Source organism: Ochotona curzoniae, unplaced genomic scaffold, assembly GCF_017591425.1.
Source record: "Ochotona curzoniae isolate NIBS_2020 unplaced genomic scaffold, NIBS_Ocur_1.0 contig_832, whole genome shotgun sequence".
In the NCBI taxonomy this organism is placed as follows: domain Eukaryota; kingdom Metazoa; phylum Chordata; class Mammalia; order Lagomorpha; family Ochotonidae; genus Ochotona; species Ochotona curzoniae.
Window position 1 is genome coordinate 8216548 of NW_024466580.1, and position 25047 is coordinate 8241594.

The following is a 25047-nucleotide window of genomic DNA, read 5'->3' on the forward strand; positions in this document are numbered from 1 at the left end:
GTTGTGTTTCATTGAAGAAAATATTTCTATTTTAAGGCTAATGACTAGTGGAAGGAATGATATAAATAAAACCAAAGGATACAGAAAGCTGAACGAAGAGAGTAGAAGAAATGGTATGTGGTTTAAATGATTAAAATTAAATTTATTATTTAAAAAATTTTAAATAAGCCATTGGGGTGCATGTAGTGATGCCACACTTGGACAGCCTCAAGTCCTGTCAGAGTACCTGGACTTAAGTCTTGCCCCTGCTTCACACAGCCTGGAGGGAGGCAGCATACGATGGCTTGAGTGTTTGGGCCTCCCACAAGGAAGACTTGATGGAGCTCCTGGCTCCTGACTTCAGCCTAGCACAGCCCAGGCTGTTGAGGGACCATGTGGTGAGTGAGCCAGAAGACAGAACATTCAGGCTCTCTCTTGACCTTTTAAATAGATCTGAACAATAAGCATTAGTGGTGGGTGCTCTGCACTGGTTGGAATACCTGTGTGCTTATCAGAGTACTGGGCTTGAGTGTCAATTCTGGCTCCTGATTCTCCATTCCTTCCACACCATGAAAGGTGGTGATGACTCAAGCAGCTGGGGGCTGTGTTCTGATCAGGATACGGTTGTAGTCTCACTTAGCACAAGTGTGGACTGGGACTGGATGCACCAAACCAGGCTAGACTCCAACACCATCTGGTGCTCTGGAGGACCAGGGTAGATGTGGGATGGACTAGGCTAGGTCTCAACCCCTACTGAGCCATGTGTGAGCTGTATGTGGGTATGGATGAGCAGTGGCTGGGCTGAAAGATCCAACAGTAAAAACCAGATTGGGTTGAAGGCCAGTCATTGCTAGGACAGTAGGTGAACTGAGTAGGGCTGGCTCATGCACCCTCTGGTATGCGCAAAATCTGGCATTGGGAGAGGTTCTGATGGAGGAGCTTGGGCAACTCTTCTGGCAGGACACAGTCCCTGCAGGTAAGTTCAAGAAGCCTGATAGGAAACAGCCCAGAACAGACAATGGAAACTTTCCCACTGGCATACATTTGGCATGGGTTGGGGCAGACCAGGCTAAATCAGTTCACATCATAAACTGGTGAATCTGACCACCATAACAGAGTGTGGGTCGGGCCAGGTTCGGTCATAACAAAAAAACCAAGTGCACATTATGGAATGTCAAGGTGAGGTTACCTGTACTGGATGTGACCGCAGTGCCCAACCAGTACACGTGAGAACCAGGAAGTGAGAGGGCAGAGCCGGCAGGGGTAATTGGGGGTGCTCCCCTGCTGGACAGCTACTCCCACTGGACAGTGTAAACTGGGATGGGTGCAGACCAGACTAGGCAGGGCTACAACACCTGTGCGTCTCATGTGGCCTAGATCAGGGAAAAGCCAGGCTGGGCTGACTGTTCCAACTGGTACAAGCATAAATCAGAGTGGGTGAGGGTTGGTTGGGCCTTGCCACAGTGTCAACTGGCAGAAGCTGGCACTAGGGGCTAATTCTGTCAAGTTAAACTGCAGAACCACCTGTAGAGTACATGATCCGGGAGAGGGAGTGGCCTAGGAGGGAAATAGTGGGTTCCTCCTTCTTGGGTTACCACCCCTACTGGAGGGCACAAAAACCAGGACAGGGGCTATGGTGGCTAGACAGAAAGGCACCCAACAGCATGTGTGTGGGCTGGATAGTCAGGCTAGTTGGGTTGAACTAGGCTTCAAGGTCCATTGACATGTATGAGAGCTGAATAGGAGGTGGGACAGACTGGACTAGTTTGCTGCACATACTGGCAAACCAGGATAGGAGGCGGGCCTGGTGGGGGTTATTGTGGGTCGTTCTGACTAGGCTGCAGTTCCCACTGGTTTATGTGAAGGCCGAGTGTGTGCTAGGCAGAACCAGGCTGGACTGTAAAACCCATTGGTTCAAGTGGAAGACAGCGTTGGAAACAGAACCGACCCAGCAATTGCAACCACCAGATGATTAGGGTGTTAGACTGTGCCAGGCCCTGTACTAGCTGGTACATACAAGAATCTGGTCTGGGAACACCTCAGACAAAGTCTCTTTGGGGATCTCCCCAATCGAACTGCTGGACTCAGAATCCTAACCATGAACAGAGAGAAGACAGAACAAGTCGATCAACCACCTCAGCCACATGTTAGCAGTGAAAAACTGGGCAAACAGAGACTCTAAGATGGACTATGTCAATCAATGGGTTCTTCAACAACCTCATCATGCTTAGAATGGCGAGACTGGCAGCGGTTCATAACTGTTGAACCATCAAAACCACTTGAGCAAGACCCTCGGAGCATGCCACACATGAGGGACCTGGGGTGGGTGGGAGACTGGGTGGGGTTTCTCCCTTAAAGTCCCCCTTTACCTCAGATACATGAAGGAAACTGATGGCTGCCCACGGCACTGGAGACTAGGGTCTGGTCTGCCCCGCCCCCCACATCTCCTAGGCTCCAGCCTGGAACAGGAGGAGGGGCCACAGGAGCCAGTTACGTCACCTACCTGGCGGGATTCCAGTTGACCAATGGCACACCTGAATGGACATTCCTTGCATAGTTGGGGCACAGACAGCCCCTTTGCCTCCCCACGTGTCTAGAGGGGTATAAAACTCCTCCACACGTATCTCAGACGCCCTTTTCGCTTCCCTCTTCCTTCCCCTCTGCGCGAAGGGGGCCCAGGAGCGGATTTTCCAATAAAGCTTCCATCTCAACTCTGAACAACTTGCCGATATTATTTCACCAAGCGGGCGGGCGGTCGGTGGCCATCATCTAACAGAAACAATGTGGAAATAATAGTCTTGCCCACTTTCCTGTAGCCCTTGAACCTTTTAACCCTAATTAACTATGTAAAGATTGTCAAAAATATAATTAAAAAATGAAAAAAGGGCCCAGCGACGTGGCCTAGCGGCTAAAGTCCTCACCTTGTACGCTCCGCGATCCCATATGGCCGCCGGTTCTAATCTTGGCAGCTCCACTTCCCATCCAGCTCCCTGCCTGTGGCCTGGGAAAGCAGTCGAGGACGGCCCAAAGCTTAGGACCCTGCACCCACATGGTAGACCTGGAAGAGGTTCCTGGTTCCTGGCTTCGGACCGGCGCAGCACCGGCTGTTGTGGTCACTTGGGGAGTGAATCATTGGACGGAAGATCTTTCTCTCTGTCTCTCCTCTCTGTTTATCAGACTTTGTAATAAAAATAAATAAATCTTTAAAAAAATTAACAAAACAAACAAACAAACAAAAAACACGTGTCTTAGGAATGTTGGTGGCACAGCATCCCAAACTGCTGCTTGGGATGCCCATCTCCCATATCCAGTGCCTGGTTCAAGTCTTGATCATTTCGCACTTCTGACTCAGCACGCTGCTAATGTCCCTGGGAGACTCTGGGCCCACGTGGTTGAGTTCCTGCTACTCACATAGGAGACCTAGATGGAGTTCCTGGCTCCTCATGTCTGGCTGGTCTAGCCTACGCCATTGTGGACACTTGGGGATTGAACCAGCCAATGGAAGATCTCTTTCTCTCTCTCTCTGTTTCTCTCTCTTTGTCATTCTGCTTTTAAAATAAAAGGTTTAAATAGAATAACTTAAGGCATTTGCTTGGAAGACAGAGAGACCAAACAGAGATGTCCTATCTGCGGGTTCACCTCCACAATGCCCTCCAAACCGGAGGTGTGCCAGACAGCTCAGTACTCAATCCAGATCTGCCCATGGTGGCAGAGATGCAGTGCCTGACTCATCACCTACTGCCTCCCTTTGTGCACATTAGCAGGAACCTGGACTCGGTGCAAAACCAGCACACAAACCCAGGTCCTGCGACGAGGGATGAAGGTCTTCCGAGTGGTGTCTCGCCCACTGTGTCAAATGATCACCCACAGTAATATCCTCACTTTTCATATTTTACTGGGGACCTACAAAGCATTGGACAAAAAATAGCAATGAAATGTTTGGTTTTGCAAATTATGACTATTTATAGAAAACCTAATAAAATCTATAGTCTTAGGGCCTGGTGCAGTAACCTACCAGTTAAAGTCCTCGCCTTGCATGTGCTAGGATCCCATATGGGTGCTGGTTCTAATCCCGGCAGCCCCACTTTCCCATCCAGCACCCTGCTTGTGGCCTGGGAAAGCAGTTGAGGATGGCCCAAAGCCTTGGGTTCCTACACCCCTGTGGGAGACCCGGAAAATGTTCCTGGCTTTGGATTGGCACAGCTTTGACCACTGTGGCCATTTGGGATGGAAGATCTTCCTCTCTGTCTTTCCTCTTCTCTGTACATCTGACTCTCCAATAATAAAAGGAAATCTATAGTCTTAAAAAAAATAACAGCATATTGTGTATTATTAGATCAATATGCAAAATAAATTACAATATTTTATACAAGGAATAGATAAAGTATTATAATTTTTAAAATCCTTTTTTTCCCTTTAAGATTTATTTATTTCTTATTAGAAAGTCAGATGTATACAGAGGAGACAGAGAGAAAGATCTTCCATCTGCTGATTCACTCCCCAAGTGGTTGCAATGACCAGAACTGAGCCGATCCAAAGCCAGGAGCCAGGAGCTTCTTCTGGGTCTTCTATATGGGTGCAGGTTCCCAAGGCTTTGGGCCATCCTCTACTGCTTTCCCAGGCTACAAGCAGGGAGCTGGATGGGAAGTGGAGCAGTTATGATATGAACCAGCACCAATATGTGATCCTGGTGTATGCAGAGTGAGGACTTCAGCCACTAAGTTATCACGCTGGGCCCTAAAATACCTTTTTCAGCAATAACCAAAAATATGAAACACTAAGTGCTAAGTTTGATAAAAGATGATGCTGATCAATATTGAAAAGATTATCAAGCCTTGTTCGTATGCTTTTACAAACATAACTAAGTGGAGGCACACCAATTTTACAGCTAGGAAGCATCCATCCTAAAAACAACCTCTCTCCTCTAATAAATTTACAACCTTAATGTATGTGCAATGAAAACACTAACAGACTTTTCCCTGGAACCTGCGAAACGGAATAATCAATTTATATGAAACAGCTAAGAACAAAGACATCAGAGTGATTTTGAAGAATAAGTGAGAATTGACCTAAAAGCTATAAAGGCTAATTTAAAAAATATCAGTAGGGATCAGCCTCAGCTTGAAATGCCAGCTTCCTGTACAGGGGCATGATGGCTCAAGTCTCAGCTGTTCTGCTTCTATCTACCTTCCTGCTAATGTGTCTGAGAAGGTAGCAAAGATGGCCCAAGGACCTAGACCCCTGCCAAGCACGTGGAAGACCCAGACAGACTTCCTGGCTCCTGGCTCCAGCCTGCTGCAAGCTGTAACTGATGCAGCCATTTGGGGAGTGAACCTATGATGAAGATCTCTCTATCTCTGTCACTCTGCACATTCCCTGACTTTATTTAAAAATTAAAAAAAAAAACCAGGAATATTCCAGTTGGCATGCAGAGATACATGAACAGAGAAGTGAATGAGGATGGAGACTCCAGGGACAAAAACTGCCAAGACAGCCCAGTGGTGTCATCACAGCCAGTGGAGGAACGGATGAACTGCTTGGTATTCAAATGGAATACCAAGAACAAAAACAAGTCTAAACCAAAAGAACCCAGGCGGAAGGAAGACTTACATGGGAAAGGAAATATTTTAGAAGAAAATTCAAGAGTAGAAAAGGACATCAGGCGCGCGCGCACACACACACACACACACACACACACACACACACACACACACACGAGACCATTGTAACAAGGTACACTACTTATTATTAAACAAACTCTTACTCTTTAAAAGGTAATATTATATTATTATTCTTTTAAAACAACTTCTAGCAATTTGAGATATGCACTTAAATATTTTTAAAACAAAATAATGCCTAAAGATTTGCTGGGAGTGGGGAAACAGGTGGCTTATTTTTGCTGAGATGCACAAATGAACTGAGAATTGTTCAAGCAGGGGGTGGGCATTTGGTGACTCAACAACCCTTTTCCTTTTTGGTATACAATATGCACTCATGAGCATGTACAATCAGTTTTTCATAAAAATGGTTAAGAGGAAGACTATGATGGAGGGGTACCAGTTCTGACCCCCCCCCCCCGAAATCATAACATTTGAAAGCCTGACAATTCTGCAGGCAAGAACATGAAAATCTGAGAACACTATACAGAAGCATAAATTGGCACAACCAGTTTGGAAGCACTTTATCACCTTCTGGTGGAACACAGCGTGCATATTCTTTACCACCCAGCTGTTTCCCAGATAGGCTAAACCTAGAAAATCTTTCTATAAAACAGGTACAAAGAGGTTCACAGGCCCATTGTTTTTAATAGCACAACACTGGAGACAACTGAGAATCCATTTGTAGGAAAATATGTGAGTCAACTGCAATCTGTGTGTTTCTAGTACATTGAAATGGAACCAGCTGGAGCCACCCCATCAGGTAGCTAGGTCCCAGAAACACAGGACAAACCAAGTCAGGGCTCCTACAGAGCACAGACTCAATGCTGCTGACACACTGCAAAACTCTTTAACCTAGCCCAGATGCTGGGCTAGATGAAAACAGATGGAGGAACATTCTAGAGAAAAGCTGAGAACATCTAGAGGAGTGGCTATTCCCAGTGGTGAAAGCAAGGAGATGTCATCGGGGCAGGAAAGAGCACCTTGGCAATGATGAGGTCTTGCTTCCTAAGCTGGTGGGGGAGGCACTAAGGAGTGAGTATCCTTCCTTAGTCCTTCTTTACATCATCACATGTACTCTTCAAGTGTGCTCAAAGAGCGGACAGGAGGTCGGAAGGGAGAGAAGAGGTATCGAACAATAAAATCCTCTTCAGTTAAAAAACCTGCTGAGAACTGTCAAGTGAAGCCGTGCCTGTCCTGTCAGGAGCATGGCACTGCCAGGAGAGACCGTGGATCCCTTAGTCGGAAGGTGCACGTGGCTACGGGGAAAGCTCCAGCTCTACCCAGGCCTCCGAGGAAGGTCCCCGGGCTGCACAGGCTGGAGTGGAGGCCTTTGGATCCCCCACTGAAGGGACCGAGTCCCCTCTCCTATAATTCAGAATAGCTTTTAGATCTGCGTCTTTTGCGACACGTGTGCAATAAGACATGGTACATCCACTCTCAGAGTGGGCCTGTGTCTCAAAAGAGAGCAGTGGTAGTGTGGTTAGGAAGGACCTGAGGACCGGCACCTGTTCAAGGGACCCCCAGGACACGGGAAGACCTTGGCACTGCGGCCTGCAGTTTGGGCAGCCCGCTCATCACTCTGGGAGGATGTGCCTGTTTAAACCAATGCCTACTTGCAGGGGAAGAAAAACAGGCATGTGTCCAGCTTCCTGTCCCATGAGCCAGGAGGCAAAAACGCTGCCAAACTCCGCAAGCAACCCTACCACCTCCAACTTCTAGCTTTCTCATGGCCTTCCTTGGGGAGTCCCCAGCCTCCCCATGACCTTCCTGGGGATGGGGGAAGCCCCATCTTCCTCACCACTTTCCTCGGGGGAGTCCCTGACTTCCCCTTGGCCTTCCTGGGAGCCCGCAGTAAGGGAGGCCTGATGGTCATGTACCAACGAGGTCCTGGCTCCTGAGGTCTCTTAGTGTATCTGCTAGACCCAAGACCCTGCAGGGGCCTCTAGATCCAGCACAGCCCGGGCCTGCTGGGCCCCACAATGGCGTGAGTCAGCTGAGCGTCCGCAGATCTGGAAGAGAACAGATCACACGGCTTGTCACCCTCCGCAGCATCTTCGCTCCTCCGCAGCCCTCCCCATGCCCTGCACTCATCCATCTTTCCCTCTCTTCTGTTACTTCTACAAGAACACAGTTCTCCTAGCCCAGTCCCATTCATTGGCCTCAATGCTGTCCCATGGCTGGATGCCATTCTCTCTTATAAATCCACATTCCTCTCTCCCACCACAGTGCGAGAAATGCAACCCCATTCCAGACCCCTGCTCATTGACACCTGCTGAGGGCCGAGGCTGCACCTGCTTGTCCATAACTGCCACCTGCCAGGCTGTGACCTGGACACCTATTGCTCTGCCACTCTCATCTTACAGCAGTGAGAGCCTGGTGGGTGATGATGAGGCTAAGTAACTAAACGTCTTCCCATGGTGTTAATGAGCGGCCAGGACTCAAACCCAATCTTCTCTGGAGCCCTGCTCTGCAAACCAGGGCACTCAGGAGCCCCCCGACCCCTTCCCCACGACACTTACAGTGCAAGACGGCATCCCTGACTTGGCGAAAGCCTCCATCAGGGCCTCTGCCATCCACATAGTACATGAATCGGAGCTCGGGTGGGTAGGCAGCTCTGGAAAGGCCCGACAGCAGGGGGATGGTGCGGCCCTCGGCGCCTGGGGCCTCGGAGAGGGCTTGTAGCATCTGGTACCTGCACCACGGGTCGCGAAGGAACCCCGGGGTGATGAGCAACACGCGGCAGTGACTGCTGCTCAGGGCCTGGCACAGCTCGGACACGATGGCACCGCCTGGGGCAGCATCGCGCAGCTGCAGGAAGCAGCGCAGGCTGGCAGCGCTGTCCTCCAGGTAGGAGACTAGCTGCTGTGCAGCCGTCAGGTCCTCCTCGCTGTGACACACACAGACATCATAGTCCCTGCTCCAGCGGCCAGTGTCGCTGCGGGCGCCCTGGTGCTCCGACGGCGGGGCGGCTGACGGTGAGGTGGCTGATGGTGAGGCTGTGGCGCTGAGGCTCGAGCTAACAGGCTCTGACCCGGAGGAGACTCGCGGGGTGTCGCTGGAAGAGCCCTCCGGGGAGCCAGGTATCTTCGAGCGCTTCTTCTGCAGGGCCTGCCTGAACCAGTCTGTGGGGAGAAAAGCAGCTGATGTTCCTTCCCGATACCCCCAGGCCTCTCCCCTCTGCTCACAAAGACCCATTACCTGTCCTCTCTCTTTTTTTTTTTTTTAAAGATTTATTTATTTTTATTGGAAAGGCAGATATACAGAGAGGAGAGACAGAGAGGAAGATCTTCCGTCCGATGGTTCACTCCCCAAGTGGCCACAACAGCTAGAGCTGAGCCAATCCAAAGCCAGGAGCCTGGAGCTCTTCCAGCTCTCCCACGTGGGTGCAGGTCCCAAGGATTTCCCACCCCAACTGTTGTCCCAGGCCACAAACAGGGAGCTGGATGGGAAGCGGGGCCACTGGGATTAGAACCAGCGACCATCTGGGATCCCGGCATGTGCAAGGCGAGGACTTTAAGCTTTATGCTATTGCACCGGGACTTTTTTTCCATCCCCTTTAAAAAAAAAAAAACGAAACTCAGTTTTGAAACTAATTTTACTTGAAAGGCAGAGAGATCTACTATTTGTTGGTTTACTCCCCTAGATAACAAAAGCCGAGGGTGGGCCAGGCTTAAATCAGGAGTTCCAAACTGGGCCCAGGTCTCCCATCTGTGCATCGCAGCGCCCCAAGTACTTAAGCCATCACCTGCGGCCTCCCTGGGTGTGCACTGGCAGGAAGCTGGGAGTGGAGCAGAACCTGGACTCAAACAGGAGTTCTGCTACAGGATGCAGGCAGCCTGCTCGGCTCTGCTATTCTTGTACATCAGCAGGGTCCTGTCTAAAAGCTCCTGGTATTTTTCAAGGTTTTGGGAACAGGTGAGACTTCTGGAATTCTGTCAGTGTTTTCCCTGCCTGATGAAATGACCTGGTCCTGCTGCTTGCTCTCTGCACCACCACCGTCTAGGTATGCATTCCTTTCTCCGTATGATGTGTTCATTGTAGCTGCTGTGGCAGGCTAACCAAGAGAATGCAGGGTACTTGTAGTGGAAACATTCTAGAATGGCACAAAAACTCAACCTTGGGATATGGAATGCCCACAGCTCTCATCGGAGAGCCTGGTCCCAGTCCCAGCTTCTTCACTCCCAATCCAGTTTCCTGCTAGTGCACACCCGAAGAGGCAGCAGGCCGTGGCTAAAGTGCTTGGATCTTTTTTTTTTTTTTTGAAAAGATTTATTTATTTTTATTACAAAGTCAGATATACAGAGAGAAGAGACAGAGAGGAAGATCTTCTGTCCGATGATTCACTCCCCAAGTGACCACAATGGCTGATACTGCGCCGATCCGAAGCCAGGAACCAGGTGCAGGGTCCCAAAGCTTTGGGCCATCTTCGGCTGCCTTCCCAGGCCACAAGCAGGGAGCTGGATGGGAAGTGGAGCTGCCGGGATTAGAACCGGCGCCCATATGGGATCCTGGGTGCGTTCAAAGCGAGGACTTTAGCTGCTAGGCCACGCCGCCGGGCCCAAGTGTTTGGATCTTTGCCACCCATATGAGAGACCCAGATGGAGTTTCAGGTTCCTGGCTTCAGTTTGGCTCAGCCCTGGCTGGTGGGGGTATTTGGGGACATGAACTAGCAGATGGGAGACCTCTCTTTTTCATCTCTTCCTCTCTCTGCCTTTCAAACAAAATGCAAATAAGTTCATTAAAAACGCAGACCCCTCCACCTCTACAGCTTGTGCTAAGGACAGTTTGGTATTATGGGGACTGGTTTTCTCTTTCTCTGGCCATTCTTCTGAATGGTTCTGGAATAAGGATAGAGATGACAAGAACCACAACTCAGCCCTTGGCAGCAGGCTTCCCAGGCGAGGACAATTAGCTGAGCAGACCTGGAATACTTGTGTGCCTCCAGGACTGAAGATGTGACTGAAGCACGCCTCACTCCTTCCTCTGCACAAAGCATCTGGCAGGATACTAAGCCAGGAGCCTAAGGCCTCCTCGGCCTTCCTGTCCACCCGCCCCCCCCCCACTGCCATTGTTGCAAGCAGGACAGCCTCCTTTCCAGCCCACACAGAGGCTTTGGGCTACACTGCTGGCAGCAGTGCAGTTTTACTCACCAGCCATCTTGCCCAGAGGCTTCTTGGGCCGGGTGCGAGGACCTGGAAGGGAGGTTGATGATGCCATCACGTGGGGCTCACTACCATGCCTGTGAGACCAGGAGGCATCAGGAAAATGGGAGACGGGAGGAGAACGAGTCTGGACCCCGTGGAGCAGCCATCCTATGGCAGACACAGAGACAGGGTGTCACAAAAACTGTGCTAACCTGGCTACTCTCAAGGCCCAGTGTAGGCACCTCAACTTCTGGTTCCCTCCGGATGCCTCTGGGGACGGGACACATACCTCTGGGACTGGGTCACACCTGCAAAGGGGATGGCTGGGCATGACCATCAGAGTACCCACTGGTCATGCTTAGCAGCCAGGAGGGCATTTGGAGCTGGGGAAGGGCAGCTGGCTTTCTAGTGTAAATGCTGAGGGGAGAAGGACGGCTGCTACTAGATTTTTTAAAAATAAAATCCAAGTAAAAAAAAATAATTTAACATGAAGATTAACATGTAACATGTTAGCAGTTCTCATTTTGTAAAATAATTTTCCCTTTTGGCGACAGAGGCTGATTTTGAGTAATTGCCTTTTTCACTGTTGGGGAAGAAGAAAGCCAACTGTTCAATAAATAGCACATGCCCCTGGAAGTGGGGTGGGACAAGCCCTTGTGAGTAAAGTTATGCAAAGGTTTAAACAGGAACCAACTCTGTCTCTGGCAGGACCATTGAGCAAGAAAGTAGGTAGTAATCGCAAACACAGTTACTTCCTAGAGTTTTAAACCCCAACCATCTTCCTTATTACATCATAGTTCTTGTGCAGCCAGGGCTGTGGAACAACCCCATAAACATGCTTTAATCTTTCCAAGTCTTAGTGATAGTTGTCCTATATCAAGGTGTAGGTGTCAAACAGATAAGACAGTGAGTGCTTATCTCCAGCTGGAGGGTCTATTGATTAGTCCTATTTTAGTCATCGATTTGCTGTGTGGTTTGAAAATACTTCCTTTTCATTACATTTTTTAAAAGTTCATACAAGGGCCCGGTGCAGTAGCCAACTGGCCAAAGTCCTTGCCTTGTATGTGCTGGGAGCCCATATGGACACTGGTTCTAATCCCAGAGGCCCTGCTTCCCATCCAGCTCCCAGCTTGTGGCCTGGGAAAGCAGTGGAAGATGGCCCAAGGCCTTGGGACCCTGTACCCACGTGGGAGAGCTAGAAGAAGTTCCTGGCTCCTGGCTTAGGATCGGCACAGCACCAGCCGTTGGGATCACTTGGGGCGTGAATCATTGGATGGAAGATCTTCCCTTCTGTCGCTCCTCCTCTCTCTATATACCTGACTTTGCAATAAAAATAAGTAAATCTTTTTTTTTTTTTTTTGGCTTTTAGTTTCTCATTTATTTTTATTTATTTATTTCTTTTTTTGACAATCCTTACAAATTTAATTGGGGTGAAAAAGGTTCAAGGCCTAAAGGGGGATATAGAGGAAGAAGCCCCACCCAGTTTCCCACCCACCCTAAGTCCCGGATGTGGGGCATGCTCTGAGATACTTGATCAAGTGAAAATAAGTAAATCTTGAGAGTTTGTTTGGAGGTTCTAGCAGGGGAGCGCAGCTACTCGTATACCTTGACCTAAGACCGGTCCTCCTCTAGCGGGGATGGTCGTCCTCTTTGACCGAGTGTGCAGCTTCGGGAGGGACGTACATGGAGCAGTGAGGAGGAAGGGGACACCCGTCTAGCCTGCCAGATCAGCTGAATCAACCCTGGCGATCAATGGGGTGACAGATGTCGCAGCAAGATCACCCTTACATCCAAAATAAGTAAATCTTTAAAAATTAAAAAAAAAGTTCATATGATATGGAGTCGAGGTTGTGGCTTACTGGGATAAGCTGCCACCTGCTTGGGCACGACTGTTTCATGCCCACACTCCTCCCTTTGCCATCCAGCTCTCTGCTTATAACCTGGGAAAGTAGCAGAGAATGACTCAGTGCTTAGGCCCCTGCACACACATGTGAGGCCAAGAAGAAGGTCCTGGCTTCAGATCAACCCAGATGTAGCTATTGTAGTCATTTGGGGAGTGAACCAGCAGATGGCAGACCTTTCTCTTCCACCTCCCTCTGCCTTAACTATCTTTTTAAAAAAGAGAAAGAATTTTCACTGCATAAAATGCAAAGTGCAGGGCCCATGGCACTAGCCTAGTGGCTAAATCCTTGCCTTGGATGTGCTGGGATCCCACATGAGCACCAGTTCATGTCCCACCTGCTCCATTTCCCCTCCAGTTCCCCACTTGTGACCTGGGAATCCAGTGGAGGATGACCTGTGGCCTTGGGACCCAGCACTTGTGTGGGAGACCCAGAAGAAGCTCCTGAATCCTGGCTTCAGATGGGCTCAGCTTTGGCCATTGCAGCCACTTGGGGAGTGAAGCAGCAGGTGGTTTCTATCTCTCTTTTTCTCTCTGTAAATCTGACTTTCCAATAAAAACAAATACATCTTTTAAAAAAGAATCCCAAGTATATTAAGTTTTATCTGGTTTCTTACTTTTCTCCAATTTGTTTTATAGGAAATGTACCCAAACCTATAAAAGGATATGAGGAGAATATGCATTTTCTATGCTTCATAGTAGAGTTCTGTTGGGCAGGAGTTGCTGCCTGTGGCAGACAGAATTACGGCCTCTCAAATATGTCCACATCCCAGTTCCTGGGACTATGTCCATGTTGTGTTACATGGCAAAGGGGGTTTTGCACCTGTAGTTAAGGAACTGGAGATGGGATATGCTGGTTTATCCAGTGTAGTCATGAGGACTGTCACAAAGGGAAGGAAAGAGAAGTAGAGCAAAAAGGAGCTGTGTCCACAGATGCAGAGAGGCTGTGAGCAGGGGTAGGTGTGAGGCCTCCGAATGCGGAACTAGAGTTCCTGAAGGCATGCAGCCCCGCCAGGCCATCTTAGCCTGACAGCCCCCAGCATGGCAAGACAAGTGCACGCTGTATGAAGCTGGGTAGGTTTGGTGATGTTCCCCATAGGATGTAACAGGAAACAAAGGTACAGTCTCTGGCTGTATGTGAGGCATTTGGCCTGGGGGTTAACATGCCCACTAGGCTTTCTGCTTCCCGTAGCTTAGTGCCTGGGTTCGTACCCATCTGGGAGACCTGGATCGGGTTTCTTTCTGCAGGCTCTGACCCAGTCCAGTCACAGCCATCATGGGTATCTGAGAGGGAATCAGTACTTGGAAAGCTGGGAGCTCCTTCTGTCTCTCTGTCTTCCCCACCCACCTCCCCCAAAATTCTGACTAGATAGTTTTCAAAAGCAGCATTACAAATGGGCCGACAAGGCTGCCTTGTATCCAGGCAAGTGTTACACTGCTGGGAGAAAAGTAGGCAATAGCTGGTAGGCATTCTGGGCCTGGTTAATGACAAATCTGTATTAACTATATCAGTGTGCCAACATAGTCATCTACTCTTATTTTGTTTTTAAAGACATGCGCGGAAGGGTGGGGAGTTCTGGGCCAGGACATGCTACTCTGGCCACTAGGAACGCTGTGTTTCTGCGTGGTGGGGCTACAGATTGCCTGGGCAAGGCAATCTGGAGACATGTTGGAGTGGAGTCTGCTGAGGGCCTGTTTGACAGTGGAGTGACTTCTGGAGGACTCCACGGACTAGGCCATTGAACTCTCAGGTAGGCCAGGGAGCTGAGAGGGAGTGATTTAGAGGAGGGAAACCATGAAGGGAATGTCTGGGTCAGGCCAAAGCATCCGCCCATGTGGCAGACATGAGCTGTGCTAAGTAACATCATCTGCCACCTACTTGCACACCCAAAATCTGAGGTTGGGAAGCATGTCTGGCTGGGCTATGCCACAGTGTCTGCCCCCAAGGGTGTGAGCCACGTCAGGCTGGGCTGCAGCACCCACTGGAATGCAAGAGAACTGGATCTGGGGCAGATTTTACAGGGGATTCGTGCTTGCCTCTGTCGGGGGTGGAGACGGGCTAAGTCAGCCTGGACTGTGGAACTTACCAACACTCGTCGGAACTGGCGGTGGGAGGAGGCAGGGAAGTGCGGTACATGGCAGCACATGCAAAGGCCAGCACTGAGGGAAGCGCATGCCAAGCAGGGCCATGGCACCTACTAACACACATGAGATCTGGGGCTGGGGGCGGGCCTGGCAGGGGAATTTGGAGAACTCCCCCACCAAACTGTAACTCCTGCTGGGGAGCACAGTGCCAGAGCTGGGGAGGGCCAAGCCAAGCAAGGCTACAGCACCCGCTGGCATGTGCAAAACCAGGATGGGATGTGGACCATGCTGGACAGGGCTAGGCTGCGACACAGCCAATAAGAGCTGAGACTGGAGGTGAGCCATGCCAGGCTGGGCCAAAGCAACCAGTGGCACATACGAGATTGGCCTGGGAATGAGCCTGGTATGGGGAACTTTAGGGAATCCCCTGCTAGGTTGTAGCTCCCACTGGTGAGCTGGGGCTGCAGTCCACTGGCTGTTGTGGTTGAGGGATTGAATTAGCTGGTGCACACAAGAGTCAAGTCTGAGGTCACCCCAGGCAAGGTTTCTTGGGGGACTCCCCAACTAAATCGCTGGAGTAGGAATCTGGCCATAGGCAAAATCACAATGTGTGTGGTCCAGCCTTGGAGTACATGTATTGTGACTGGGCTTCCTCAGTTGCCAATGCCTGTGCAGTGGACAGCATGCCCGGATGCCCACAGGGGACATGACAGCCAGCTCATCTGGCCCAGCAGAGGATGTCAAGTGGCTCGTCAGAGGGTGGAAAGCAAAGCGGGTTGTACGGCTCTCCAAGCCAAGCTTTGACACAATGGTCTGTATCTGTGGACTTGGTCTGCCAATAGACTTGGAAAGATTTTCTCCACCTTGATGCCAAGGCTGACATATCACAGCTATCACAGCTAATCAAGTGGTACTTTCGGAACATTCTTCCCTATGTCGGGGTTTCTAGGGCATTCCCATCCCAGGGTGCCAATGTAACTTGGCAGTGAGGAGTGGCCCGCTCCTCTCTGTGGACACAAGAGAAAAAAAATAGGAAAAAGAGAACTGAAAAATTTGTCCCATCTACCTTCCTCCGTGCCTCAACCCTTTCCACCTTAATCAGATGCCCACATAGGTGCATCTCTTTCAACTTTGTAAACAATGTCAAAAATAAAATAATTTTAAAAACCAAATGGTCCAACAAATACATGGAAGACAAAAAAGTTCAATTTCACTAGCCATCAGGCAATACACAAATCAAAACCACAGTGAGATATCACCTCACCAATATCAGAGAGTCTATTCTCCAAAAGACACTGTGGCACAATGTGTAAAGCCATCACCCTCAAATTTGACATCCTATATGGGCACCAGCTGCTCTACTTCCAATCTAGCTCCCCGATAATAGCCTGGGGAAAGCAGCAGAGGATGACCCAACTGTTTTAACCCATGCATCCATGTGGGGGATCTGGAAGAGGTGTCCTAGCTGTTGCAGCCATTAAGGAGTGAACCAGCAGATGGAAGTTCTCTTTGTCTGTCTCTCTCTGTAATTCTGACCTTCAAAGAAATATAGATATATACCTTATGTGTACAAGAACTAAACGGGATGCAGAATCAACTGGACCAGTCTTCTGTACATACTGGTATGCATATGAACTAAAGCTGGGAGTGGGCCTGGTGGGGGTCTTGGGGGGCTGCTCCAACTAGGCTGTATTTCCTGCTGGTGTGCCTGAGGGTCTAGTGTGTTGTGGGCAAAGTTGGGCTAGGCCATAGTATTCACTGGCTTGCAAATGAGATGGGACTAGAAATAGACCCGACGAGGCAACTACAGCCACCAGTGGGTACGTAGGCAGATGTGGGTGATGGACTGAGCTGGACTCCTGGCACAACAGGAGTCAGGTCTGGGGTCACCTCTGGCAAAGTTTCTTTGGAGACCCTTCCAATTGGACTGCTGATCTCCAACATGGCATACCCAGATGCACATGTGGGACATCACAGATCATTGAGACCTACAGAGGACGTCTAGTACCATGGAGGGCAGAACAAATTGGACAGCAATCCTGTTCAAGGTGGGTGAGTGGAGACTCTAAGATGAATTACGTCAACCAATGGACCTTAGAAAGATTTCCTCAGACTTGGAAAAATGAAATCAACAACACCTTAGAACCTTCGAAACCACTTAAGCAGTGCCCTCGAAACATGCTCCAGAGCAGTTTCTCTCCCTTCTCTCCTCCATCCCTCCATCCCCTTCTCTCCTCCAGCCCTCCAGATACAGAAAGAAAAAAACAAATGGAAATAATAGTTTCATCCTCTTTCCCCTATTCTTCAGTCCTTCCTACCCTAATCAGTGGTCCACATCCTTCTCAAGGTCCCGTCCTTCTCAACGATGCAAACATCATCAAAAAGAAAAGAAAAATGTTAAAAAATTATGTTCATTTTGTCTTATATGTTCATCTCCTTTAAATGTACAAAATGACTATTTTACCTATATATATATACATTTTTTTAAAGATTTATTTTCATTTTTTATTGGAAAGGCATATATACACAGAGAAGGAGAGACAAAGATCTTCTATCTGTTGGTTCACTCAAGTGGCTACAGCGACACAAGGTCGAGTGGATCTGAAGCCAGGATCCAGGAACTTCCTCTGGGTCTCCCACATGGGTGCAGGGTCCCAAGGCTTTGGGCCATCATCGACTGCTTTCCCAGGTCACAAGCAGAGAGTTGGATGGGAAGTGGAGTAGCTGTGACACAAACTGGTACCCATAGGGGATCCTGGCTGATGAAAGGATTTAGCAACTAGGCTTTTCAGGGAAAAATATTTATGATCTTAAAGAATAATGTTGGGGCCTGGTGCAGTGGCCTAGTGGCTAAAGTCCTCACCTTGCAAGCGTTGGGATCCTGTTTCAGGGGCAGTTCATGTCTTGGTGGTCCCACTTCCCATCCAGCTCCCTGCTTGTGACCTGGGAGGGCAGTTGGGGATGATTCAAAGCCTTGGGACCCTGTGCCTATGTGGGAGACCCAGAGGTAGCTCCTGGCTCCTGGCTATGGATTGGCTCGGATCCAGCTGTTGCGGCCACTTGGGGGGTGAATCAATAGATGGAAGATCTTCCTCTCTGTCTCTCCTCCTCTCTGTACATCTGATTTTCCACAATAAAAATAAATGAATCTTTAAAAAAACTATGAACTATGCACTATCAGAGTAAGCATTTATTATAAGGTAACATTATTTAAGTGCTTTTTAATATTTACTTTTATTTATTTGAAAGACAGTGAGAGAGAGAGGAAGAAAGCTCTTTCATTGGCAGGTCTACTCCCTGGATGGCTACAACAGCTAGGTTTGGTCCAAAGTAAAGAGGGAAGGCCAGAAGTCCATCCAGGTCTCCCATGGGCGTGGTAGGGGTCCATGCAGTCTGACCATCTGCTGTTGCTTTCCCAGGCACACTGGAAGGGAGCTAGATCTGCAGCAGAGCATCCAGCACTCAAATGGGGACTCCAGTAACGGGAGAGGCTTAACTTGCTGCACCAACTAGCAAGTCAACAGCAATGAAGGCAGAGTGATATTGGTAGGCAAGGGTAGACACACACATCGATGGAATCATAGGATGTTGAGAAGCACAGCCACACCTGCACACTCTCCCTATTTATAAGTACGGTAGCCTGAAGTACAGCAGGGGAGATGATGTTTCCATAACTCGCATTAGGGCAAATTCCATGGTCTTCTGGAGAAAAACTAGTCTTGACCCATATTCCGCATCATCTAAAAATTAAATCCCAATGAACAGCTTAATTCCCAAAGTCAGCTCCTCATATTTGTGGATTTTGCATTTTTTTTTTTTTTTTAAGATTGAGAGGAGAGAGAGAAAGGTATTCCATCCACTGTTGTCTCCCAAATGGTTGCAATGGCTGGAACTAAGCTGATCCAAAGTCAGGAGCCAGGAGCTTCTTCCAGGTCTCCCATTCAGGCACAGGGTTCCAAAGCTTTCGGACATCCTCTACTGCTTTCCTAGGCCAGAAGCAGCCAGGACATGGACCGGCACCCATTCGGGATGCTGGAACTTGCAAGCTGAGGATTTAGCCATTGAGCCATTGTCCTGGGCCTGGATTTTGCATTGTTAGATTTAACCAACCATGGGTGAAAAAAATGCATTGTCATTTTTATCCCTAAAAAATAATACAGAATAATAACTACTGCTATTGCATTTACATTGTGCTAGATAGTACAAGGAACCTAAAGATGATTTAAGGTATATGTGAGAAGGAAGGCAGCTGGCCCAGCAGGTAAGGCACCCAGGTCTCGTACCTGGAACTGAGTCCCAGCTGTCTTCCAATTCCAGCTTCCACCCAGTACAGATCCTGGGAGGAAGCAAGGGATGTCTCAAAAAGTTGTCTCTGCCCAATCCCATGGGAAAACCTAGACTGACTCCCTGGCTCCCGATTCCTGCCCTGGGCCACTGTGGACACTCGGGGAGTTAACTAATGGACGGTGCTCTCTGCCTGTGTGTGTCTTTCCGTGTCTCTGTGGCTCAAATAAAGTATATGGGAGGATGTGTGCAGGTTACATGCAAATACCCCAGCATTACATATAAGGAACTTGTGTGTCCTTTCAGGGAGGAAGTCCCTGGGAGCAATCCCCCACTGATACCGAGGTAGGACTGCGAGCTGAAGGGTGAAGCAATTGAGATGTTAGAAGGAAACACCAGAACCTTTCTTTTCTGACTTTGGGGAAGGCAAAGATGCTTGCAAGACAGACACCGTGTATACATGTGTAAAGGGAGAACGATGAAAAACTGGAAAAGATAAAAATGAAGAGTTTCTCAAAACACATCATTCAGGGAGTTATAAGGCAAGCTATCAAGAAAGAGTAAAGCTGAAAAAAGACATGTCCCATAAATGTCTCTTACCCATCCATGTCAGGAACCCCTAAACACCAGCAAGTGAAAGAGAAATAACCTAGCAGAAAACAGGCACGGCTGTTGGGAGCTTGATGGCATGAGGACCACTACTCGAGCTGTTTGCCATTCTGCACTGAAGCTGAACACACATCTACCCAGGGTGGAAGTGCTCCCCTACGAACACCAAAAGACAGCCCCCTACTCAAAATAACCCTAAACTGGAACCTAAACTGGAACTAACCTCACCAACCTTGTCCATCAGCTCAACCATCCATGTGGACTGATAAACAACTTCTTAGGGTCTAGCCACTTGGGAACTGTCACACACCAAGGAGAATAAATGTATTCTTGCCAACCGAAGCCCAGGTGAACCTTACAAAGGTACTGGGTAGAAGATGCCTGCTGCACAAGAGGGCATGGTATTTGATTTCATGGACTTAAAAGTCTAAAAACCGGCAGAGACCTTTTACAGCCAGAACAAGTCACTACTATTCCTTGGATCCTGGGTTGGTTGGTGCACCGGGCCCGAGGGATGCTGACTACATTATTGGGTGTCTGAGGGCAGGCTGCACGGAGAAGGCCTCGTGGACAGCGGTTACACTGGACACTCAGGATTGGTGCACTTTCCCATGTGTCTGTCACATATTGAACGGTTTTCTAAGGACTAAAAGTAATAATAGTAATCAGATGTGGCTCCCTCTGAGTCCACTGAGTTAGGTGTGGCACTTGTCTGCACCGCTCTAGAATTCTGCTCTGTCCGCCGCCGCTGCCGTGCTGTTCAATTTACCTGTCTCCACGAGGTCAACGGGACTCGGGTGCAGAAGCTCGCCACCGGTCCCTCACCCCAGGTTAATAAAAAAAAAAACAAAAAACAAAAAACAAAAACGGAGAACGTCGAGAGTAAGAGGTACAGGCTGCGGCCAGGGAGAGCAGGAAATCAGGAAAAACCATACCTACGGTGAGATGGCAGCACCCCCACCAGCCGGCCCCAGCTGGGGCTCTGCGGACGAGCTTCCCGGCGACGGGACTTGCTGGGTCGGCGCGGGCGGGAGGCGGTCCCTCGGGGTGGTCGGTGGGGCAGATGCGCCCAGGCTGGGGCAAGGCCGTGATGGGCCGCCTGGGGATCCCTGGAGTCCGACGTCCGTCCGCAGGGCGGCAGGGGTGCCCCCGCCGAGCCCCGCCGAGCCCTTCCCGGCCCCCGCGGGCTCCGGGCTCCCCTGCGCGCCGGCCCGGGCGGCGAGGGGCGCACTGCGCGGGCTCCCCGGGAAGTGGCGCGCAGGCAGGGCTCCCGGAAGCGCTCTGGGGACCCGGCGCCGCCCTCCTCCGAGCTGCAGGCTCCGAGTCTCGACCCTAGAAGGCGCTAGGTCACCGCGAGGCCTGGACAGGCACGGTGTCCCCTCGGCAGGGAGCCGGATGGACAGCTGAACCCCGACTTTGTCCTAGGTGAGGAAGTACGACAAACATCTTTAGTTCATTCATTTCGTCCTCTCTCACACCTTGCAAGCGAACTGTCCTTGTTCCTGTTTTTATTCGATTGAGAAAAGTAAGACGGAGTGGGGTGAAACTCCTTACCCTAAGGACTCACACCCTGAGTGGTGGAACAGAGGTGGCCGGGTGTGGCTGTGGTTGTGCTCCGCTGGGCGGTGACTCCAAATGGGCACTTGGCGAAGAGTTCTTCAGGACGCAAACGAAAAGTACAAAGTGGTGGCCCAATGGCGTGGCCTAGCGGCTAAAGTCCTCGCCTTGAACGCGCCCAGGATCCCATATGGTCGCCGGTTCTAATCCCGGCAGCTCCACTTCCCATCCAGTTCCCTGCTTGTGGCCTGGGAAAGCAGTCGAGGATGGCCCAAAGCTTTGGGACCCTGCACCTGCGTGGGAGACCCGGAAGAGGCTCCTGGCTCCTGGCTTTGGATCGGCATAGCATCAGCCATTGCTCTCACTTGGGGAATGAATCATCGGACAGAAGGTCTTCCTCTGTCTCTCCTCCTCTGTATATCTGACTTGCCAATAAATAAATAAATCTTAAAAAGAAAGAAAGTACAAAATGGGCACAAGTCTAGGACCTGAATTCCACACATGAGATTGGCTCCTGTGGCTGCCAGGTCCTAGCATGCTGGAGAAGTCAGCTGACCACATTTCCCTCGCTAGTGTGGCCAGAGAACAGTGGATCTTGCTATGTCCTGAGGCCTGCCATTGGGCAAACACAGTTCTCACGCAGTGTTCTGGCAGTGATGGTGGCTGAGGGTAGTTTAACTGGACCAACCCTGCCCCTCACACAGTTTCATGGTTCCTGGAGGAAACCCTCAGGGTGTCCACAGGATTTCTGGACAGTTCTCCCACTTGCTGGTGCATTCTCAAAAGGCTGGGCTGAAGCCAGGAATCAGGCCCTCAGTGCATGTCAGTGCTGTGGGCAGCAGAGATCTGATTACTTGAATCATCACCACTGCCTCCAAGGGTGCACATTAGCAGGAAGCTGGAATTGGGGTTGGAGCTGGAGCTGGGACTTGAACCAGGTGCTCTGGGTATGGGATGCAGCCTATGGCAATGCCTCCGACCCCATGTGTCCTTAATACATGCAGTGTTTTTGGTCTTAAGGAGAGAAACTTCTGTGTGAGTAGCGCAGGCCCCTCTGACCTCACCTTGGTTGTGTCCACACGGAAGGGAAGCTGCATGGCTGCCAGCACTCTGAACACCTGACAAGGTTCATGGGCTGTTGGTTTGGCCTGACCATCCCTACCCTCGGGCCCCTGGCAGGCTCCTTCAGGCCCTTCAGCACTGCTTCCCAGGGTCTCTTCCTCTTCGACTCATGTCTTTAACCCTCTGTGCCACAGTGCTGGCCCCTCAGCTTCCTTTTAAAAATATATGTTTTTTTTTTTTCTATGTATTTGAAAGTCAAAGTTGCAGAGAAAGGGGGAAAGATAAAGAAATCTTCTCTCTGCTGATTCACTTCCCAAATGGCCACAGCAATTGGAACTGGGCTAGTTGGAAGCCAGGAGTCAGGAGCCCCCTCTGGGTCTCTGTCGTGGGTGTAGGGGCCCTGGCTTTTGGGCCATCCTCTGCTGCTTTCCAAAGGCACATTAACAGGGAGCTGGATCACAAGCGGAGTAGCCAGGACTCCAATCGGAGCCAACATGGGATTCGAGGGCTGCAGCCAGCCGTTTTACCTACCGCACAACAGTGCCAGTGCCACCCACTCACCTGTTTAGTCCTCCACTTGGCACTCTGACCAGAGGCTCAGCTCCCCTGACCTGCTGTCTCTATCCCCACTCAACTTCCCCCTTCCTGTAGCTGCTCTCGCTGAGGTCACTGCCGACCCACACTTGCTGCTGAATCCAGAAGGCATTCTGTACCACTGACCACTTCCTCCTTAGCGTAAGCCTCACTCTGGCTTTTCTTCTGCTTGTCTGGGCACCTCTTCAGCATCCTCTTTCACCTGTCACATGTCAGTAGCGTCCCTCTAGCTTCCTTGCATAGCTTCCTGTTTTTCTTTCTTCCTGAAGTGATGCCATGCTGCTGCACAATGTCTCTTGTCCACAGCTCAGACTGTGCCCCTAGGGCCATGCCAATGACCCCAGTGTCTTGTAAGGAAGGTCCCTGAACACTGACTGCCCAGATGCCCCTCATGCAGCACGCCCAGAATCGCCCCCTTGGTTTTGGCCCCTCCTGTGCTGCCTGCCTGTACATCTCAGAGAGCCATTGCTCCGTCTAGTTGCCCAGGCAGAAGCCTTAGTTCTTCTTTCACCCTAGTTCTTGTTGCTGCTACTGCCACCTCTTGGACCCTCAGTTTCTCACTGTGCTGGCCCATGCTGGCTCTGCCAGCTGGATAGCAGCAGGGCCCTCTCTCTGGGATCCTTGTCCCCTGCTCTGACGTCCCAGCCCATTTGCCACAGGCTTCCTTAAAGGAAAACCTGATTGGGGTCACTATCTTATTCAAAACTTGACAGTTGGAGGGGGGGGTGATGTTTGGCCTGGCAGTTAGCATACCTGCATGCCGTTATCATTGACTAAGTCCCAGTTCCTGCAAACCCTGAGAGGCAGTGTGATGGCCTAAGTATCTGGCTTCCTGCCACCCTTGAGGGAGACAGGTAGAATCCTACAGTGGTACCTGCCCATTAATACAATTCACTATTTTTCCCCCTAAATAAATCACCACCTCCACAAAGAGGATATGTCTTTTTATTTATAGTAGGCTAAAGACACTGCCTGTGGTACTGGCTTCTGTCTTGACTTCTCTACTTCCTATGGGCTGGGACAGCATTGCAGATTGGCTCAAGTGCTTGGGTCCTTGCACCTGTGTGGGGAACCCAGAAGAAGCTCCTGGCTTTGGTCTGGCCCACTCCGGGTTGCTGTTGCCATTTGGGCAGTGAACTAGCAGATGGAAGATCATGCTCTGTCTCTTAACTCTGCCTTTCAAATAAAAAAGTTTTAAAATTTAGTTTGAAAGGCAGAGCTACAGAAAGAAAGAAATGGATTTTCCTTCCTTCTGGTTCACTCTCCATAGTGAATGGTCTCAGAAGCCAGGAGCGTTTTCTAGGTCTCCTGCATGGGTGCAGGGGCCTAAACACTTGGGCCATCTTCCACTGCCTTCCCAGGCTATTCACGGGGAGCTGGATTGGAAATAGAGCATCTGGGACTCGAACCTGCCACAGGTGGAGGCTTAGCCTCCTAATGCCACAGTACTGGCCTCCCAATTCAAGCTCTTTAGCATGGGTCTTCAGCCTTTGGTCCCTCTTCTTTAGTTCTGTTTTGGGCTGTTAGGTTAGAAGATAACAGCTAGTGTGATATATTTAGAGGCAGGGTCTCCTGGAAGGCTCCACTTTGGTGGAGTGCCCATGTAGAGGCTGGAGGGAGCTGCCTCCCTGTTAGCCCTGTGATGAGGCAATGAAGCAGTACCATCCTGAGCAGAGAGCAAGCCCTTCCTGGACTCCCTGGCCCTTTAGGCCAAGCAGTACACCTCCAGCACTGATCACAAAGCCCGTCTCTGGCACTTTGTTCTCGGAGCCCAAATGGCTAAGACAAGTCCCCAGAGTCTAGTTAGATCTTGCCTTTGTTGAAGGGGATCTTCATAAAGTTCATGGAAAATGCATTTTAGAAAAAAAACTATGCATGGCTTTCAAAGTTTCTGGCACTGAAAAATACTTTATTTTATTATTTTTTAATTATTATTATTATTTTTATAATTTTGAATAGGCTGGGATTCATCCCCTCAAACTCCCACCCCCCCGTCAGATTCTTCCCATATTGTTACAACAGTGTAGGCCTTCATAAGGAGTCATAATTTCATCAGTGCCTTTTTTTTAAGGGGTATATTTCTTTTTCTTTTCTTTTTTGCAATCAGCCACTCATGAATTGTTGATTAATAGGTTACATCACAAGATCTTATTGCATATAGTACAGATGGCTT

The 25047-nt window shown here is 49.8% G+C and overlaps 1 protein-coding gene across 1 annotated transcript; it reads right to left on the reverse strand.

Annotated features, from left to right (window-relative positions):
• Positions 1 to 6674: 6674 nt before the first annotated feature.
• On the reverse strand, positions 6675 to 20796 carry LOC121164549 (TIR domain containing adaptor protein). Its single transcript, XM_040992693.1, has 4 exons — positions 20597 to 20796; positions 10790 to 10951; positions 8159 to 8761; positions 6675 to 7648 (listed from the first exon to the last, which is right to left on the reverse strand). Exons 2-4 carry the CDS (start codon positions 10854 to 10856, stop codon positions 7629 to 7631), a joined length of 690 nt encoding a protein of 229 aa, XP_040848627.1. The 5' UTR covers positions 10857 to 10951; positions 20597 to 20796; the 3' UTR covers positions 6675 to 7628.
• Positions 20797 to 25047: the final 4251 nt, after the last annotated feature.

Excerpts from the sequence above, each read along its gene's own strand:
- LOC121164549 (XM_040992693.1), bottom strand. The coding sequence starts at position 10,856 with ATGGCATCATCAACCTCCCTTCCAGGTCCTCGCACCCGGCCCAAGAAG. Across the intron at positions 8,762-10,789 it reads GCCTCTGGGCAAGATGGCTG|ACTGGTTCAGGCAGGCCCTG; the intron begins GTGAGTAAAACT and ends TTCTCCCCACAG. Across the intron at positions 7,649-8,158 it reads CAGGGATGCCGTCTTGCACT|ATCTGCGGACGCTCAGCTGA; the intron begins GTAAGTGTCGTG and ends GTTCTCTTCCAG.